This window comes from Frieseomelitta varia, unplaced genomic scaffold (assembly GCF_011392965.1).
Source record: "Frieseomelitta varia isolate USP_RPSP 00005682 unplaced genomic scaffold, Fvar_1.2 scaffold_454, whole genome shotgun sequence".
NCBI classification, from domain to species: domain Eukaryota; kingdom Metazoa; phylum Arthropoda; class Insecta; order Hymenoptera; family Apidae; genus Frieseomelitta; species Frieseomelitta varia.
This window is the reverse complement of record NW_025110206.1, coordinates 302,475-323,072: the sequence shown is the minus strand read 5'-3', so window position 1 is coordinate 323,072 and position 20,598 is coordinate 302,475. Positions and strand designations below refer to the sequence as shown.

General features: G+C 27.4%; 1 protein-coding gene across 1 annotated transcript in view; it reads left to right on the top strand.

Moving 5' to 3' along the window:
• The window catches only part of LOC122532379 (acetylcholinesterase-like), a 144,570-nt gene that overhangs the window by 19,070 nt on the left and 104,902 nt on the right, over window positions 1-20,598 (top strand). Inside the window, exon 2 of the mRNA XM_043661122.1 lies at window positions 933-1,075. Within this exon, the coding sequence (XP_043517057.1) occupies window positions 933-1,075 (143 nt within the window). The remainder of the gene's footprint in view (window positions 1-932; window positions 1,076-20,598) is intronic.

The window sequence follows — 20,598 nt, the reverse complement described above, 5'->3', positions numbered from 1 at the left end:
CTCCTCTTTTTCTCTCCCCTCTCTCGTGAGCGATAAGGGATGATTCATTGGCGCCATAAGTTGCTGGCTACTTGCCCCGTCCCTCGGGTATAATCGAAATTTTCTTACGTGACGTGATATAATATTGTTGGGCATAAAGTGTTTAACCCTCGAATTGCGAATTTGTGTAACTACTTATGCATTCAAGGATTGATTCGACCTTACACACCCTCTTGATTTTGCACGTAATGAAATTATGTAAATTTCGTTCTATTCTTAAAACTGACAGAGCAGAATATTTTTTGAATTGGAACTTGAAACTTGGATTTAAAATTTGCGTGTCTTCAACAAAGGATTGTCCAAATTATTGTAGAACATGCAACGTTGCGAATTTAGAAAAAAATTTTTGGTTGGTCACTTCTGTGTGATTCTACTATTAAAATTGATATTTATTTATATACAAAATATTCTTGTCGAGTGTTTTATGTATTGAAAATAATGAATATTTTATGACGAACGATACTAAAATAGAATTATATAATACAATTCTATTAATAATATGAAATATGTAATATTTTATATATAAATATATATTGATGTATAATATAAATATATTAATACATAATATAATAATATAAAATGTATAATATTTTATATATAAATATATGTTGATGTATAATATAAATATATTAATACATAATATAATAATATAAAATGTATAATATTCTATGTATAAATATATATTGATTTATAATATAATAATTCTATATTATATTATATATCACGCATCATTATATTATGAATATTATAAACTTGAACAAACTTCAAATATATTAAAATGTCAAGAAATCATTCTAAAATCATGTTAAATATTCAACTGTAAAGATACAACATGCAAGTAAGAGGGGTTTCCTTTTAATATTTTGCTAACTGAGAATACTTTCTGATTTCAGGGACGTATTTCATCCTATACGACTTCAACGACATCTTTGAGAAGGATCAACCCAGTTTCCTGGAACGAGAAAGGTTTCTCGGCATCATCAACACCATCTTCAAGAACATGTCTCAGATCGAGCGAGAAGCCATTACTTTCCAGGTATATATTCTCGTTAAATTTTCATCCTCCTGTTGTCAGACCCTCCACTCCTCAGCTCAGAAAACTGTTAAACAGCTCTCGAGGGCCTCTGTGGGCGAAATTTAACCTATTAAGGGCTGAAGAAAGAATTTTTCACTATGTGCCGTGTGTGCGTGTGTGTAAGGAATTTTCTTTTTTTTTTTTTTATTAAGCGGAATATATACGACTGCAGGAAATGAGTTCGCAAGAGAAAGTTATTCGGTTTTTCTTCTTTTTTTTTTCAAAATCATGAACTTAAAGGGTGGTGGAAAAATAAATACATTGAACAATATATGTATGATGAAATATATACGTTTAAATATAAATGTATATTTTGGATAAATTCTTGGAATTATATATATTGGAATAAATATATTTAATAAAGTACATATATATACAAATTTATATATATATATTAATTTTTGATATTTATAAATTATATATTAATATTATAATTATAATTATATATATTTATATGATTATTAATATATAATGATTATATTATATATTAATATTATATATTAATTTATTTTATAATTTTATATTTATATATTAGTATATATATTAACATCTATATATATTAATTTATTTTATAATTTTATAATTATATATTATTATTTAAAGTTATATATAAACATTTATATATATAATATATATTTATAAATTTTTATGTATATTAATATAATTTATATTATATATATTATATTTTAAATATTATATATTATATATATTAATATATATAATATTTTATATTAATTTTTATATATATATAAAGTTTTGGAATTATATATTGAAGTAAATATGTTGAACAAATTCTTAAACTTGTAACGCGAATATAGCAATATAGATAAAAGCTACGCGAAATTTCCAACGAAAATACCTGGAAGGCGTAGACGCACACTAGTCGCGAAGTGAAGAACTCGTCTTAAGTGGCACAGTTTGTCACATCGGCGTCAAGAATGAGTCTTGACAGTCGATATTCCGCTCACGTCCCGCCAAGGTACACCCCACGGCCGTGGATGAACAGCATAAGACGCTGGCTGCAGTAGCAATGGACCGCGCGAGTCAGACGGTCCTCGGTACTTTGTACCGTGTTCTCCGAATAAATGGTAGTGGCAGGCAAGAGTCAGACACACCTGGTTTAAATATTCCTGTCGCGTGATTGCGTCGCGGCAGCCTTTGAATTTTCATGTCACTCGGGCTTGAGCAAATTTCATTTGTAAGTATAAAGTATATTAACGTAACTAATGCACTTTAATAAATATATAGAAATGTAGTTCAATGTGACAGAGAGTAACAGTTTAATACAACGAGTTATTTTTAATATCTGTTCGAAGACGTAAATTCTGAAGCTCCTATAATAGATTGACAAATTATTTACGAAATAATAAGAATATCGAGATGATGGAGTAACGAGAAAAATTATTTTCATTCCCGGATAGACTAAAATACATCACAGTTATTTTAAATAGCATTTAGTTAATTAGGATGATGTACTATTTAGAGATGGAGCTGTATCTCTGGATAAGAATTGATCTCCAACGACTTTCTCTGAAATTATTATAAGTTAATTTTCTTTCGGAACTTTCCCTTCCTCTTTATCCTCTTGAAAGTATAATCTGTTTTAAGGATAGTTTGATTCGGTGTTCCTTTACCGATTGGGTAATTATAGTAGATAAATCATAATAGCTTTCGTATTTTGTTTTAACTTGTATTATCGCATTTTATATTATCTCGTGTGTAACAGTATTATAATATTAATTTTATATATTAATGTTATAATATATTAGCATTTCATATTTTATTATATTATTCTAAATATGAAAAATATTATTATAATGTATTATCATAATTATATTATAATATAATACATTATGATAATTATATTGTCTTAAATATTACAATTTCATATTATTATTATTATTTTTAATTTTTATATGAAATGTCGTTTCTTAAACACGATTTTCATAATGTATGCACATACATATATTTCCTCCAAAATGTCATGTATTTAATCGAAATAATTATTTCTATCTGATTTAATATAGTTAATGTGTATATCATATGTGTATAATTTGTACACAATATGTATATTAATGTGCATATCATGTACATTATGTTTACATATTATATTATGTTATAATGTATGTATAATGTATTTACATTATGTGTTATATTATATTACAATGTATGTACATCATACGTGTCGCGTGTAGTATATGTATTTGCATGTGATATGCATTAATATGCATCATACACATTATGTTTATATGTTATATTATAATATATGTATGTTTTACATTATATGTCATATTACATTATATCCTATATTCATCTTATATTATGTATATATCCTATACATTGTATATCCTATATTCATATTGTTTTATGTGCATATATATATCCTATACAGTGTATGTTCTATATTCATATTATATTGTATATGTCCTATGTATATCCATATATATTATACTATATAACATCCTGATATATGCATATTATACATCACATACATTATTGTACCACAGTATAATATACATTATAACATATGCACAGTGTAATATACATTATAACATATGCACAATATACTATACATTGTAACATATGCACAGTATAATATATATTATAACACAATGTCCCAATGCGTGGATAATATAATACCTGCTTACGACCTGCAGCACAACGATTATGCAACTATTATAAAAAATGGAAGCAAACTCCCCCCAACGTTCAAAGATAAATTTAATCACCGTTCATAGTACCAGAGGAAGATCATTCTCTGGAGATCAATCTTCGGAGAGATAACTGTTTCAAGACCCTCCACCCTATAGAAAACCACCCTCGAAACGTTTCTCCTTCCGAGAGAAGATAAGGTGTAAACCGTAGAACTTCCGAGGATAAAGGAGATTGACAAGATTCGAGTGGAGTAAATACGATGGCAGTCTCTCGCGTTAAGTCCGGATGGAAAGTCACTCGCCCATCGCCGCCCCTTTTTCGACGCGTTAATATCACGGCGGAAATGGCGGCCGACAAAGGGCCGTGGAACACTATGGAACGCTATATATAGGGTTGGCATCGCAGTTAACCGGGTACACGCGCAGTTAACCCTGTTCGAACGATGTTTCAAAGTGGCTCTCTAACTCTCTCGCTTCTCACCTGCACGTGAAAATTAAGCTTGCAGGCTTGTTCAGGGTGTGTGCGTTTCAAAAACGAGGGACCGTATTAGCGCAGTAACTTTTTTTTTTCTTTCCATTCATTGCAATATCGTATCGTCATAAAATTAGAAGATTGTACGTCGCTGTATAATAATGTCTTGCGATTTTGTTTAACTTTCTTTTTCAGCAGTCAGTTTTAACTTTAGTTTAGGTTAGTACTTGATGCTGTTTGATGAAGAAGATTCCTCAAGGTGGCGAGAAGTTAATAATTATTCGGTCGTTTATTTGATTATTTGATTATTGTATAATATATTATAATAATTTAAAAAAATATTCCATAGATAATTAAATAATCAAATAATATTTAATTATATTTAATATAATATATTATATTATGTTATATTATATTATATTATATTACATTACATTACATTACATTACATTAAATTACATTAAATTACATTACATTACATTACATTATATTATATTATAATAAATTATATTATAAATAATTGTATGTTATGCAATAATGTATTGTACGATGTATTATGTATTACAATTGTATATTATACAATAATATATTATATATTATAATTGTATGTTACACAATAATATATTGTACAATATATTATATGTTATAATTGTATGTTATACAATAATTACAATTATTGTACAATATCTTTCATCGTTACAATACAGTACAATATTGTATTTACAAACACATATTAAATACAAATATCGTATAACATACAATTATTGTATAGTATATTTCATTATTAATTTGATTATTTATGGAATTACAGCTTAAATATTTGATTATGTGATCGTCTGTGTAACTATTTTAGTGTTCGATTATTTGTTCATCTTTATTATTTAATTATCGTTTTAATTATTTGATTTCCTATCTAATTATTTGCTTGTTTATTTGATTATCCGAGTGTTTGTTTGGCTATTCGTTGGTTTATTCGATTCGCGGAATTATTCACGTGGAAAGTGTCGATGTCGAAATGTTTAATAGAAAACGCCGAGATTTCGTACGCGTGTAAACGAAAGCGCGAAACCTCACCCATGGGAAATTTAGGGGAACGTTAATGCACGCGTTTATTCCAATGGTCCAACGGGCATCGTAAATATTGGTTGTCTGTCGCGCGGACCGTCTGATATTTCAATTATGCGCCCGAGTTCAAATAACACCAGCTTGATATCGATCTTCACGAAAATCAATTTAAATCAAAAGTAAGTTGAAAATGAACTGAACTGTACTTTCCACGTTGCTTATTTTTCCAACGAAGGTAACAAATTATTCTTATGAAATTGTTCGTTGTTTGTTGTCTCAAATGTTTTAGAATCGCCGTTTAAAATCGTCTCTTTAAATCACTCTGAACAAAAATTCGAACGATTATTCCCAAAAAACGATAGATAGGAAAATGACACAAATTTCCATATTAAAAATTGTCCGATCGTTCGATCGCTTACGACTATAGTTGATGTACAATTGTTATTTGCACTATATCTATATTTTTGTTATTACTTTTAATTTTTAGAATTTCTTCTAAGAACTCACTTTGAATTCCAATTACTGTCTCTTCGTATTTCGAATCCCAGGTGACTCGAGAAACTGGAAATATATAAATTACAAAATTTATATAAATATATAAATTTTATATATTTATTTATATTATGATATTACAAAATGTTTACTTAAAACTGGACTTTACTTATATGAAATTCATATATATTTATATATTTATTTATGTTATAATATTATAAAATTTTTACTTAAAACTGGAAATATATAAACTACAAAATTTATATAAATGTATAAATTTTATATATTTATTTATATTATAATATTACAAAATTTTTACTTAAACTTACTGGACTTTACTTACATAAAATTTATATATTTATTTATATTATAATATTATTAATATTATTTATATTATAAAATTTTTACATAAAACTGGAAATATATAATTTACAAAATTTATATAAATGTATAAATTTTATATATTTATTTATATTATAATATTACAAAATTTTTACTTAAACTTACTGGACTTTACTTATATAAAATTTATATATTTATTTATATTATAATATTATAAAATTTTTACTTAACTGAAAATATATAAATTACAAAATTTATATAAATGTATATATTTTATATAAATATTTTATATAAATGTATATAAAATTTATACATTTATTTATATTATAACATTACAAAATGTTTACTTAAAACTGGACTCTACTTATATAAAATTTACATATTCATTTATAATATTACAAAATTTTTACTTAAAACCGGAAATATATAGATTACAAAATTTTTATAAGTATATAAATTACAGAATGTTTTATGCTTCGAGATAATGTCGGGTCACGCGAGGCAATTTGTCATTTGATACCTTATTCAAACAATCTCCCAAATTTGAGATCCTCCATTTCGTTGAACGTTGAATTATTTAACCAGTCGTTTCTGAATGAAGATCGCTGAATCGACAACCCCCGGCTATTTCTACGTGGCATAAAAACGTTAAGGGTGTAATATAAAGTGGTCACGCAGCCTCTAATCTCTCGCAGGAATTTACGCGGGTCATGCTCGGGGGGAGAGAAGCCCGTTTTTCAGCCTGTTTAAGAGGCGAAACTACCACCGTTGCCTCCAATAAACTACCCTCCATTAAATTCACCGTCTTCATCTGGCCTTAATTTTCATTTTTCTTTCCCCTCCTCCCTTTTTGTCCTATTTACGAAGAAGGAAAGATATACACCGGTGTGAAAATTGCGACGAGCAAGGTTTAAAGAGCTCGCGTTTCCAAAGTAGGGAATTTCTGAGCATGTTTGCGTTTAATATCTCGATCGTTGTCCGATTTATGTCGAACATCTCATTTAAGTGAATTACTTTGAATCGATTACTCGATCCTGATTATTGACATGACTGTTTTGAATCATTGATTGTCGTGTTGTATTTCTAGTTTCATTCCAGTCATCGAAGTAAAAGTTGGAAGTTTTATTTAAATCAAATGATTAATCTTGGAATTTTATCTGTCTTGAAATTCTAATACATTTGACTAGTATATTTATATAATTCTAATGTACGTACATGTTGCAAGAGTACTTAATGTTAGATATAATTAATATTTATAGAAACTATAATAATTAATGTATAAAGAAATAGAAAATGAATTACATGTATTATAATATTACAATATTAATAAATATTGTAATACATTTTATTATAATTTATAATCTTATGGATGTATAAATCGATATTATAATGAAAATTTTACCAATATTAAAATATTATAGTATTTGTGAAATTATTAATATTACAATATTGATATATATGCTTATAGGATTATAGATCTTACATAATCTATTTATTATATATTATATTATTATCCTATATATTATAGAATAATATAATTAATATTTATAGAAACTATAATAATTAATATATAAAGAAATAGAAAATGAATGACATGTATTATAATATTACACTATTAATAAATATTCTAATATATTTTATTATAATTTATAATCTTATGGATGTATAAATCAATATTATAATATTGACAATTTTACCAATATTAAAATAGTATAATATTAATAAAATTATAATAATACAGTATTGATATATATATGCCTATAGGATTATACAGATCTTATATAATACTATATATTATAGGATAATATAATTAATATTTATAGAAACTATAATAATTAATATGTAAAGAAATAGAAAATGAATTACATATATTATAATATATTATAATATTAATATATATTGTATACAATATATTATAATATTAATAAATATTGTAATATATTTTAATACAATATATATAATATTAATAAATATTGTATTATATTTTACTATAATTTATAATTTTATGAGGTTGTATAAATCGATATTATAATATTGACAATTTTACCAATATTAAAATATTATAATATTAGGAAAATTATCAATATTACAGTATTGATATATATACTTATAGGATGATATAGATCTTTAGTATATATTACAGTACTGATCTAATTTTAATTTATTTTTCTTACAATAAATTAAATTTATTATTGATTTCGTAGATAACAAACAAATGATAATACGAAATTATTCCTGGAAAAATTCAATTCGTTAAATGAATCTGCATCATTGAGAAAATAATACTCAACTATGAAATCTTTAAAATACTATATAATCCAATTAAGTGAGAAAGCAGATTCACACAGTACTAGCAAAGAAGTGTAACAATTAATAAAAAGAAAGTAAATTACATATACATTTGTACGCATACGTTTCTACAATCTTAATTTAGTATTTTATAGTTATATGATAACAGTTATACAATATTATATATATAATATATATAATTATATAATTATATATTATATATATTATATAATATGATATTATATAATAGTTATTTAATATTATTATATATACATTATATAACAATTATAACAATTCGTCTTCATTAACAATAAATTAAATTTCTCATCAATCCTTTAGAACAAACGATCAAACGGCTGAAATAAAGTTCAAAAACTATTGTTCCAAAAAATTGATTCGATTCGAACCGAGCTACATGTACCTGCATGTACAAACATACATACATACATACATACATACATACATACATACATACACGCACGCGTCTAACAACGAGGAGAAAAGGCAAGTGTCGTCGCGATCGATCGACAAGAGCTTCAGGGCGACGATGTGCATCGGGGTCGTGGGTCGAGTGTCTCCGAGGGTTCGCCGGAAATTCCTCCTTCTTTCAAAGACAAACAAGCTTCGTGGTCGTGACCGTGGCAACTCTGCCGTGAGTGGGCAAGTGTCCGAAAAAGAGGGCGGTTCGGCTCGGTTGATCAATATCCCCTGTGTATACGGTCAATGTCACGTCACTCCCTTCCCCTTTTGTTCGAAAGTCAATCGCAGATCCGCGCGCTGTCTAATTGGCTTTCTTTCTCTCGCCGACGAGATGTCCTTTGTAACGCGTCGCAGTCACCTGTGTCAAGGATCAGAGGGTGTGAGAAGCCCTTACTCGCAACTCTTGTTCGTTTAAGGGGGCAGGACGAGTGCGACGGGGCCTATAAATTACGTATACTTTGGAGGGGGCTAGTGAAAAAAAGAAACTACATATTTGATTGACGTGAGCTTTTGTGGTTTATTTTAACACATTTATGAACTGTGAGAAGCAACATTAAGAAAGGAAAAGAGAGGGCATTTAGCTTTTCAAAGCATCCTTTCACAGAACTTTTTTTTTTTTTACATTCCAAACAGGATTAGCTGCAACAAAAAGGCAAAAAATGTTCAAAAATCTCGAGTATCGAGGGAGATGATATTGCAAAATATTAGTATAACTCGCGAAGAGTGGAAAAATTAAAGTTAAAGTCTGTGATAATAGAAAGTTATTTTATCTAGTAGTGTATACAAATAATTTGTAAATTAATAAATATTTTGTAAATTCGTGTTAACTATGCTAATTTTGTATATTAAATTTTATATATTTGTACAATATTACAATATTTAATATTACTACATTATACAATATTTAAATATTACAATATTTAATATTACTATATTATACAATATTTAATATTACTACATTATACAATATTTAAATATTACAATATTTAATATTACAATACTATATAGTATCTAAATATTACAATATTTTATACAATATAACATTATTTAATTAAATATTGTCATATTGTTACATTAAAGTCTAGTAAAATGAATTTATATAAATCAATTTATCGTTTATTTATGCCAGTATTATATTAGTATTACTTATATATTTACTATTTATATTTAAATGTAACGTCTTTTCATTTTGATGTCTGGGAACAGTTAATATCAAATATATTTAATACTCGAAGAAATAGTAATCAAAGTTCAAAGAAAAAGAAACTGAATTATACACATGTTGCAACAAGTTACACCAATATATAAGTAATAATAATAGTGATATAATAATGACAGTAAATAATCTATAAATGAATTATAATTCGAAAAGAATGAGAAGTAGTTATCGTCTCCCTCGAAATTGTAACAAATTCATTCAACTTAAATAAATTGTCAACACTGTCAAAGAAATTCGACTGTTAAATCTTTGGAATAAAATTCATTCTAAACTAAATATATATGCACGCAATTTATTTAACAAAAGGTAATAATGAAATTCATTCTAAACTAAATAACGTAATTTATTTAACAAAAGGTAATAATAAAATTCATTCTAAATATGTACACGTAATTTATTTAGCGAAAGGTAATAATAAAATTCATTCCAAACTAAATATGTACAGGCAATTTATTTAACAAAAGGTAATAATAATTCTTCATAATTGGATGGCTGGAAACAGAAAAATATTAACATTTCGTTTCAAACGAAACTTTTTCTTCTCCCCCCCTCTTTGTTACACGTTTCACTCGTTATTGTTGCTTCTTCCTCGCCCTAAATCGTTGCATTCTCGCCGGAGAAGAGCCGCAAACAAACGGAATAAATAAAATGCAACCGATTCTTCACGCAATATCGAGTATCGCGGATTTCGAGGGAATTAATGAGCGGAATATTCATGGTTGATTTGGGGTAGGGGGAGAGGAAAAAGGTGGCCACCCCCTCCTGCATACATATTTACGCGAACCGCGTCCGATTTTCGTGAAAACATCGGCAAAGCTGGCTCACTGGTACTTATGGAATGGGGGCGTAGATAAACATTTGCATATGTATGATCGGCCACCGGTCCAAGATTCCCTCAAGGGTGAGAAAAGTGGCGAGAAGGTCGCCTCTCGCGGCTCGCAGAAAAGGAAATGTCCACGTGCAGAATATCGTGACGGAGGGATTTTATTTTCGAGGTAGGAAGAGAAATGGAGAGATTGTATAGCGAATAATACTTGGACTAGTGACGATAATTGTAACGACGTGTTGATATAGTGTAATAGTAATTATGGTGTCATGTAATATTAATATAATACAATATATTAAAATAATTGTTATATAATTAAATGTAGTAATATTTAGTAATATTAATACAATATAATATAATAAATTATTAATGATTGATATAATATATTATATATTAATAATACATTAATACAATTGTTATATAATTAAATATAGTAATATTGAGTAATAGTAATGTAATATAATATAATTAATCATTAACAATTAATATGATATATTATATATTAGTAATATATTAATATAATTGTTACATAATTAAATATAGTAATATTTAGTAATATTGATATAATATAATATAATAAATTATATATTAATAATATGTTAATATAATTGAGTAATAGTAATGTAATATAATATAATTAATTATTAATAATTAATATAATATAATAAATTATTAATATTTAATATAATATATTATATATTAATAATATGTTAATATAATTGTTATATAATTAAATATAGTAATATTTAGTAATATTAATATAGTATAATATAATTAATTACTTATTAATAATAAGTAATTAATTATTAATATATAATAATATATAACAATAATAATGTATAATATATAATATAATAAATATTATTATTTATATATGATTAATATATAATATAATAATAATAATATATGATAGTATGATACAATAACATGAAGATAACTCAGGGCCTGTAAAATCCTAGTTCTACCAAAATTAATTCAAATAGCAACTCACTCTCTTCCAACATAAACTTTTATAAACGTTTTCATGGAGTGATTCATCGTTTGAAATTGTCAGTTCTTACCTCATTCGTACAAAGCATTCGAATCAAGATTTATTCTATTTATTTATTCTGTTTATAAGATTATTTTATCTATTTTATAAGATTGTTTATTGTTCCGTTCAATTTCAGAGAAACATCTATTGGAAATCATTCGAGAAATTTGTTATGTTACTGCGTTATAACTCCGAGCCGTAACGAGAAGTAGAATGAGCGCTCGAGCACGGAGTTAGGTTCCTCTCGTGAAAAGAGAACGTCTCCTGCAATTTTCTCACGAGGCGTTATATTTTCAGAAGGTGCGCGCGTTTAGTTGAAAATTTTTCACGCTCTTGGCCGGAGGAGTTCCGGCTCGGAAGTATCGCGGAGCAACGAGAGATTCGGCTGAAAGGATCGTAGCTTTTTATTCCGGAACGCGGAAGCAGCTCGATTTTTCACGTTCCCCGGGAAGAATTCTTGGATCTGGGTCGTGGGAACGTCCTTTTTGTTTCTTTTCTTAAATATTTAAAGTATGACAGTCGTAATTCAAAATTTCACTCGTCAGCTGTTCGTTCAGATCATTGCCAGTTTTATAGTAGAATTCATAAAAATTGTAGTCGATTTTAACCCTCGATCTGAGTTGTATAATATCGAATTACGGGAATTATGATTGTGATATGAAAGGAAAAGCAGTGAATTTGAATTTTCTATTTTAATCCTTCGAACTGAATATATTTTCTAAACTAAGTTTCAATCACGCCCAAACTATAGTAACTAGTGACGTAACGAACGTAATTATTTAAAAATACACTGTATATTTCACAAAAAATTATTTAAAGATACACTTTATATTTCATGAGAAATTATTTAAAAATACACTACATATTTCCCAAGAAATTATTTAAAAGTACACTATATATTTCACAAGAAATTATTTAAAAATATACTATATATTTCACAAGAAATTATTTAAAAATACAGTATAGTAAGTAACACGGTAGTAATACAGTATAGTAATAAAATAAAATATAGTATATTACATAAGAAATTATTTAAAAATATAGCATATATTACATAAGAAATTATTTAAGAATACATTATATATTTCACAAGAAATTATCTAAAAATATAGTTTATATATATATATATATATATATATATATATATATATATTACATAAGAAATTATTTAAGAATACACTATACATTTCACAAGAAATTATTTAAAAACACACTATATATTTCACAGGAAATTATTTAAAAATACACTTTATATTTCACAGGAAATTATTTAAAAATACACTGTATATTTCACAAGAAATTATTAAAAAATACACTGTATATTTCACAAAAAATTATTTAAAGATACACTTTATATTTCATGAGAAATTATTTAAAAATACACTACATATTTCCCAAGAAATTATTTAAAAGTACACTATATATTTCACAAGAAATTATTTAAAAATATACTATATATTTCACAAGAAATTATTTAAAAATACAGTATAGTAAGTAATACGGTAGTAATACAGTATAGTAGTAAAATAAAATATAGTATATTACATAAGAAATTATTTAAAAATACACTGTATATTTCATAAGAAATTATTTAAAAATACACTTTATATTTCATGAGAAAAATTATTTAAAAATACACTACATATTTCCCAAGAAATTATTTAAAAGCACACTATATATTTCACAAGAAATTATTTAAAAATACATTATATATTTCACAATAAATTATTTAAAAATACAGTATAGTAAGTAATACGGTAGTAATACAGTATAGTAGTAAAATAAAATATAGTATATTACATAAGAAATTAATTAAAAATACACTCTATATTTCATAAGAAATTATTTAAAAATACACTTTATATTTCATGAGAAATTATTTAAAAACACACTACATATTTCCCAAGAAATTATTTAAAAGTACACTATATATTTCACAAGAAATTATTTAAAAATACATTATATATTTCACAATAAATTATTTAAAAATATACAATTATTTGAAAATATACAATTTAAAAATTACAATTATTTGAAAATATACAATTTAAAAATATACAATTATTTAAAAATTCACTCGTCTGTAAAATATTTGAGAAAAAACTACAAACCGGTGATTTTGACTACTTTGATAGTGAAAACCTAAGAATCATTTCGTTTCACTTGGAGGACAGTTTTCACGTCGCTGAAGGCCGCGAACAAAGCGCGCGAAGCTTCGTTCGAGTCGGGAGTGTCCGGGCGTTCGAGGCGTTCTCCCCTGACGTCAGTGAAACGTCATCCGGATTAACCGAGCCACGTTATTTCCTCCTCTTCCCTCGTTCTCCACACTCGCGCGACTCGACTCGAATAAAAACCGCTCGCTCGACTTCGTTTCTTTCTACCATTTTCCGGCCTTTCATTTCGGCCTTGTCCCATTGAAATTCAAGCGACCAACGAGCACCGTGCATTCTGCATCGTGTCGGGTCTTTGCAACGACACGAAGCTAGTTTTTTTTTCTCTCTTCTTCTTCTTCTTCTTCCTCTTTTTTCTTCTCGCGTAGCACACGAGAAATTGGAGAGAGGCCTTTCCACAGGTGGCCCGCGCGCGGATGGCGCAAAAGGCCGAGCCGCAGATAAAAGGGAGCGCCGAAAATTGATTTCCGACAAGGTGGCCGCATTTACATACTACTCGTACGTTCCTCGGCCAGCCACCGGCGGATGCGTTCGCCTTGGCGCGCGATTTTCACCCCCTCTCCCCTCTCTTACTGCCGTATTGCTGGTTTTCAGAAAAATATGCAGGAATTTGGAATAAAAGATGTCTTATTGACATTACTTTGTTGTTAAGTAAAGTTAGAAATTTTATTTAACTGGGAAATTGATAGAAATAGAAGCTTTAATATTACGGTGACATGAGAGATTAGGACTAAAACTCGCTACGCTCTCTGTGTTTTCCTTTAATCTCTTGCGCTGGAATGGACGTGCCAAATATTTTCTTGAATTTTAGGTATACTGAATATAATATAATATAATATATTTTAGGTATACTGAAATATAATATAAATACTTAGGTATACTGAATATAATATAATATAATATATTTTAGGTATACTGAAATATAATATAAATATAATATAAATATAATGTAATATAATGTAATATAATACAAATATAATACAACTATAATACAAATATAATACAAATATAATACAAATATAATACAAGTATAATACAAGTATAATACAAGTAAAATACAAATATAATACAAATATAATACAAATATAATATAAATATAACACAGGCAAAACAAATAATAAATTTTTACTTCTTAGTAATTTCTATCCAGTGAATTGCTGTGCACGGTTCGGTCACTCGTTATGGTCCGCGAACCGGTTACCAGCGCAAGAGGTTAACCCCGACTTCAGTTTGCTTCAATTATACCCAGATATGGGTAGCCCGGAAGTTTCTTCCCAGTATAGTTTAAAGTGTTAGTTTAAAGTAATAGTTTAAAGTAAAGAAAATGAATTTTTCAGAAATAAATGAGTAAAATTTATTTTGTTAATTAATTGATAATATATTAAATAATTTTAATTATCTTGAAAGTGAATGATCTAAATATCTATACGCATATATTATTTTCTTTTTGTAAAATAAGAAACATAAATATATATTTAGAAATTAAATGTTCGTCGTATTTATTAATATCTAGCTTTTTTTTGAACTAATTTTTGTAATAAATCTAAGCTTAATGATAAAACATCTAGAATATAAGGTCCAATAACTTCGATCCAATTCTGAAGTTGCCACCGAAACAAACGACAAACAACTGCGACAATTTGCCAGATCTTTTAAATCTCGTCGAAACTCTCGATTTTGCCAGAGCTCCCCGGTCGTCGTTCTCAACGACAATGAGCTGAGAGTGGTCAGATTGGTCCTTGGACAGTTTCGTCCTTGGTCAGGCGTCGTATCAAATGACGTCAGAATTAATTATTTACTCGCGTGGCGGAAGACGACGGCCACTGCCGGGCGGGTGCAGCCTGAAAAATTGAGAGGGGCGACGGGGGGAGGGAGTGTGGCGACGATCGATCCTGGCCAGGAGTTTGCAGGGGTCTGCACAGGCATTCGCAAACGCGTGTTCATAATTACCGACCCAGATACTCGTTAACTCCCGGTTTTAGGGTTAATTATAAATGTGCTACGCGCGGCGTATCTTATCTCGTTGCCGATGTTTTAGCTATCGAATCCACACACACACACACACACACACACACACACACACAGACTTCCGTTGCCTGGATTTCGTCGAACGAAATTTCATCTCGGATGAGAGAGACGCGTCTCCAACCAAATTGTCGGAACACTGTTAACACATTAAGGAGATATTAAGCTGGTGTTTTTTTTTTTTTTTCAACTTTGTCAGGGAATTTTTTGCAAAGAAACTGTTACACCTTTTGCAGTGAAATTGACAGAGTTTATTTGTACGTATTTCAACGACGTTTTGGAATTTTTTTAGGACAAGGAAAGTTAAAATTAGTGGCACTGCATACTCTCGAACGTAGTCGCTTTTGAAAAAAGGTCGTCTCACGGTGTCCATGATTCCGGCCATTCTGCTTGTCGGAAATGCAAAAAACATGAATGTTCCTTAATTGGTACGAGTTTGGCTATGAGCAGGTATGAAAACAAAAGAAAAAAGTCGGTAATTAAAAAAGTGGCGATACTTTGAAGTTCGATTATCGAATTTTTGCATGCTTTTGTTAAACTTCGGAAGCCTGAAAAAATATAAAAAATAAAATTTTTTGGTTTGATTCTGGTAGGGGCTATAGTCGCACATGTACTAAATGCGTATTTAAAATTTCGAGTCAATTGGTCAAGTAGATTTTGAGATATCATGGACACTGTTTTGACAAACATAGTTTCCAGAAAAATGCCATTAAAGTTTAGTACTGCGGTAACAATGACGCTGGTCGTCGCTTCGAACAACCATAATTTTCGTTAATTTTAGGAGTAATTTCACACGTAAAGTTACAGAGATTTTGAAACTTACGTCCTTTAAGAATATGCAAGAAAAAAAAAATCGATTTTTTTCAAAAGTTCACACTAGAATAAGTTTCGACGTAAATTTAAACGTAACGTCGAAGAATGTCCCCAATTATTCTCAAAAAAAAAAAAAAAAAAAAAACTTGACTAAATTGACCGAATTTATCTCTCGAAAATTTTAATTCTGTTCTGAATTAACCTACATTCGAAATTCGACGAGTCGCCCATTAATGCAGGCGTTTTTATTTAAAATCGAACAAAATCCACGGTGAATCAAGTCGATGAGAAAAAGCGGGAGGGAGAGAAAAAAATATCGAAACGTTTCTCCAATTTGTAGAATCTCGAGGGTCGTTAACCGGCCGGCGTGGAGGCGATTTTGTAAAATCGGTTTCGAGAGCCGCGAACAGAGAAAATTCGTATTTACGAAGCTTGCCGCGTAATTAAACACCGCCCCATCGCCACCCTACAATTAGTGAATTCGCATCGCCATCAACCGTGGGCATATTCGACTTTCAAATTTCTATCCTCGTAAAACTCACCTCGGCCGACCCGGTTATACACCGATTATTTGCCGTTCGAAAATTCCGCTCGACACGAATCTGTTTGGACTGGCGTGAAGCTCGAACGAACTGGAAAGTGCAAATCGCTTTGTTGAGATTTGAAATGTTTATTGGAATAATATATCGTGCATATCGTGAATTTCTAGTTTGGCGGTTTTGTTCCCAATTTTGCCTATTTCTGTTTTGCCCCATTTTTGATAGTTCTAATAGTTTAATAATTTTTTTCGTTTAATTTATGTTAATTTATATTTTTTTATTTATATCTGTATATATTTTTTCATTTAATTTATATTTTAATTTATATGTATATATTAAAATATGAATATATATATTTTTTTATAATATATAATATATAATATATATTTATATTTATTTAATTTATATTTATATTTTAACATATATTTATATTCATTTGCTTTATATTTATATCTATGTATTTTTTTATTTATATTTAATTTATATTTACATCTATATATTTTTTTATTTATATTTAATTTATATTTATATCTACATATTTTTTATTTATATTTAATTTATATTTATATCTATATATTTTTTTATTTATATTTAATTTATATTTACATCTATATATTTTTTATTTATATTTAATTTATATTTTACCATTTATGTTTATATTTATATTTTTTTATTTAATTTATATTTTTATATTTATATCTGTATATTTTTTTTTATTTAATTTATATTAATTTTTATTTTTTCTTTATTCAACATATATTTAACATATTATAATCTTTTAATATTTAATTTATTATTTAGTGATTTCTTTTAATTCTTCAATTTCTTTATTTCTATCTTGCCCATGTTTAATAATTTGATATTTTTATAAAAATTTTCATTTGATAATAATTTTGATATTTTTGAAAAAGAAGAAACAAGAACCATATAACTATTTCCACCGAATGGCCGCGAAACTAGAAATCTAACAAACACATTGTAGAATTTCGATTAAAATGGTGAAATTGACGCGAGCAGAAACACGAATTGTTGTTCGAAACACAAACTAAGCACAAAAAACGTAGATTGTTTTATTAACGTGTGGAAAAATTTATTAGAACAACAAATGATTCGGGTCGGACCTCTGTAGAAATGGTCAAAATAATGTTTCGGTTGAAGCTCGGAACGAATCGAAATGAAAATTAAAACGGAATGTAAATTGTTTCGTTGACGTGTGAAAATTTTATTAGAATAATAATATAAACCCTCGATCGAAATTGTTATAATAATAAAATTCAATCGGAAGGTTGTATGTAAAAGTGTAATCAACGTAGAAATGAGTTTGAAAAACACTAATCGTGTTATTGAGGTATAAAAAAATTTATGAGAGTAATAAATATTTAACTCGCAGAAGCTCGATTAAAATGGTCGATTAAAATATTTGGAACAAATGAGAATAAACTAAAAAATGTAAAAAATCGTTTTATCGAGATGTGAAAAATTTTATTGGAATAGTATTGATATACTTTGCTTTGAAAATCTTGTTCAGCGGGTTTGAGGCACGAAATAGTTTTCATAGTTTAAAAGGAGGAAGTAACTTTCAGAGCCTCGAATTAACTTAAATCTTCAATCTTGGATCGTAAATTTATGCAGGAAATTTCAGTCATCTGAAAGTGGGTAAACTTATTTTAAAAAAAAAACGAAAAAGAGAAGAATGAACAGTTAGTTTCATTTCTACTTTCAACAGATTACAGAATCAATTGGGAAAAAATTTTCGTGGATTTAAAATGAGAAGGTAGAAGTTTCCTGAACTTCGAGTTAATTTTGAATCTTCAACCCTCGACTAAATCAATTTTTAAATTGAAAACTCTTGCTTGAGAAAGAAAAAAAGTAAATAGCTTTATTTGTTTCTACTGACAAGGTTCAATTCTTGTTCTTGTTTCTCAATATTTTTTAATTAGGCTTGTTTAATAATTATAATGATACAATGTTATAACATATGTTCTAAAATATTTAACAATCACAACGTTGGTTAATTATATTTGCAATATATATATTTTGCATTTTGCAACTCTATGCAATATATAACAAATGATATTATTTTAAATTTCGTAAATCAGTATTATTCAGCGATTGTGAATTTCAATTTCACACACGTCAAAGCCAAATCCAGAATGAAATTATATTTTATTAATGATATCGCGAATTCCCGAAAATTACACATCAGATAAAATTAAATAGAAGTTAGGTGTGATTCTGAATAAAAGAAAAAAAACTGTTACACTACAATCTCGATCTTATTCTAACAAACAAAAATATTCATAATCTTATATAGAGAATGTACACTTTGATGCAAAGTTGAGAGAAGATCCTCTCGAGATTCTTTTCTTCTTTTTTTTCTTAAAATTAATTAATTATAGTATATTATATATTTAATATATTTTATTAATATAATTATAATTCAGTTAATTATAATATAGTTAATTAAAAGTTATATTAATAGTTATATTTAAAGTTAATAGTTTTAATAGTTATAGCTAAATTAATATATAATATAAAATATATAATATTAAATATATATAAATATAATAGGTTTAATGTTAATATATTAAATATATACATACATATAATATGTTTAATATTAATATACTAAATATATAAATATATTTAATATTAATATAACCTACGTATAATATAATATAATAAATTTTATATATATATATATATATATATATATATATATATTAATTTTGATTTGATTATATATATGTATAGGAATAGAAAATGATTGAGAGATACAGTTCAAGCATAGCAAGGTCAGAGAATGGTCAGTAGAAACAGATGGCACATGATACGACATTTTACCAGTGATATTAATGGTCTCCAGTTATCGAGCTAGTAAATCAGGTACCGTGGTTACACAGTTGCCTCGATAAGTGGCAACCCCTTGAATCTACTCCCCCTAACTTCCCTGTTTCTCTCTCTCTCTCTCTCTCTCTCTCTCTCTCTCTTCTGTTGCGTTTCATTTCTTTTCTTAAATTAATATATCTCTCTAAACTCCACAATCTTTAGTAACGTCGTGTAA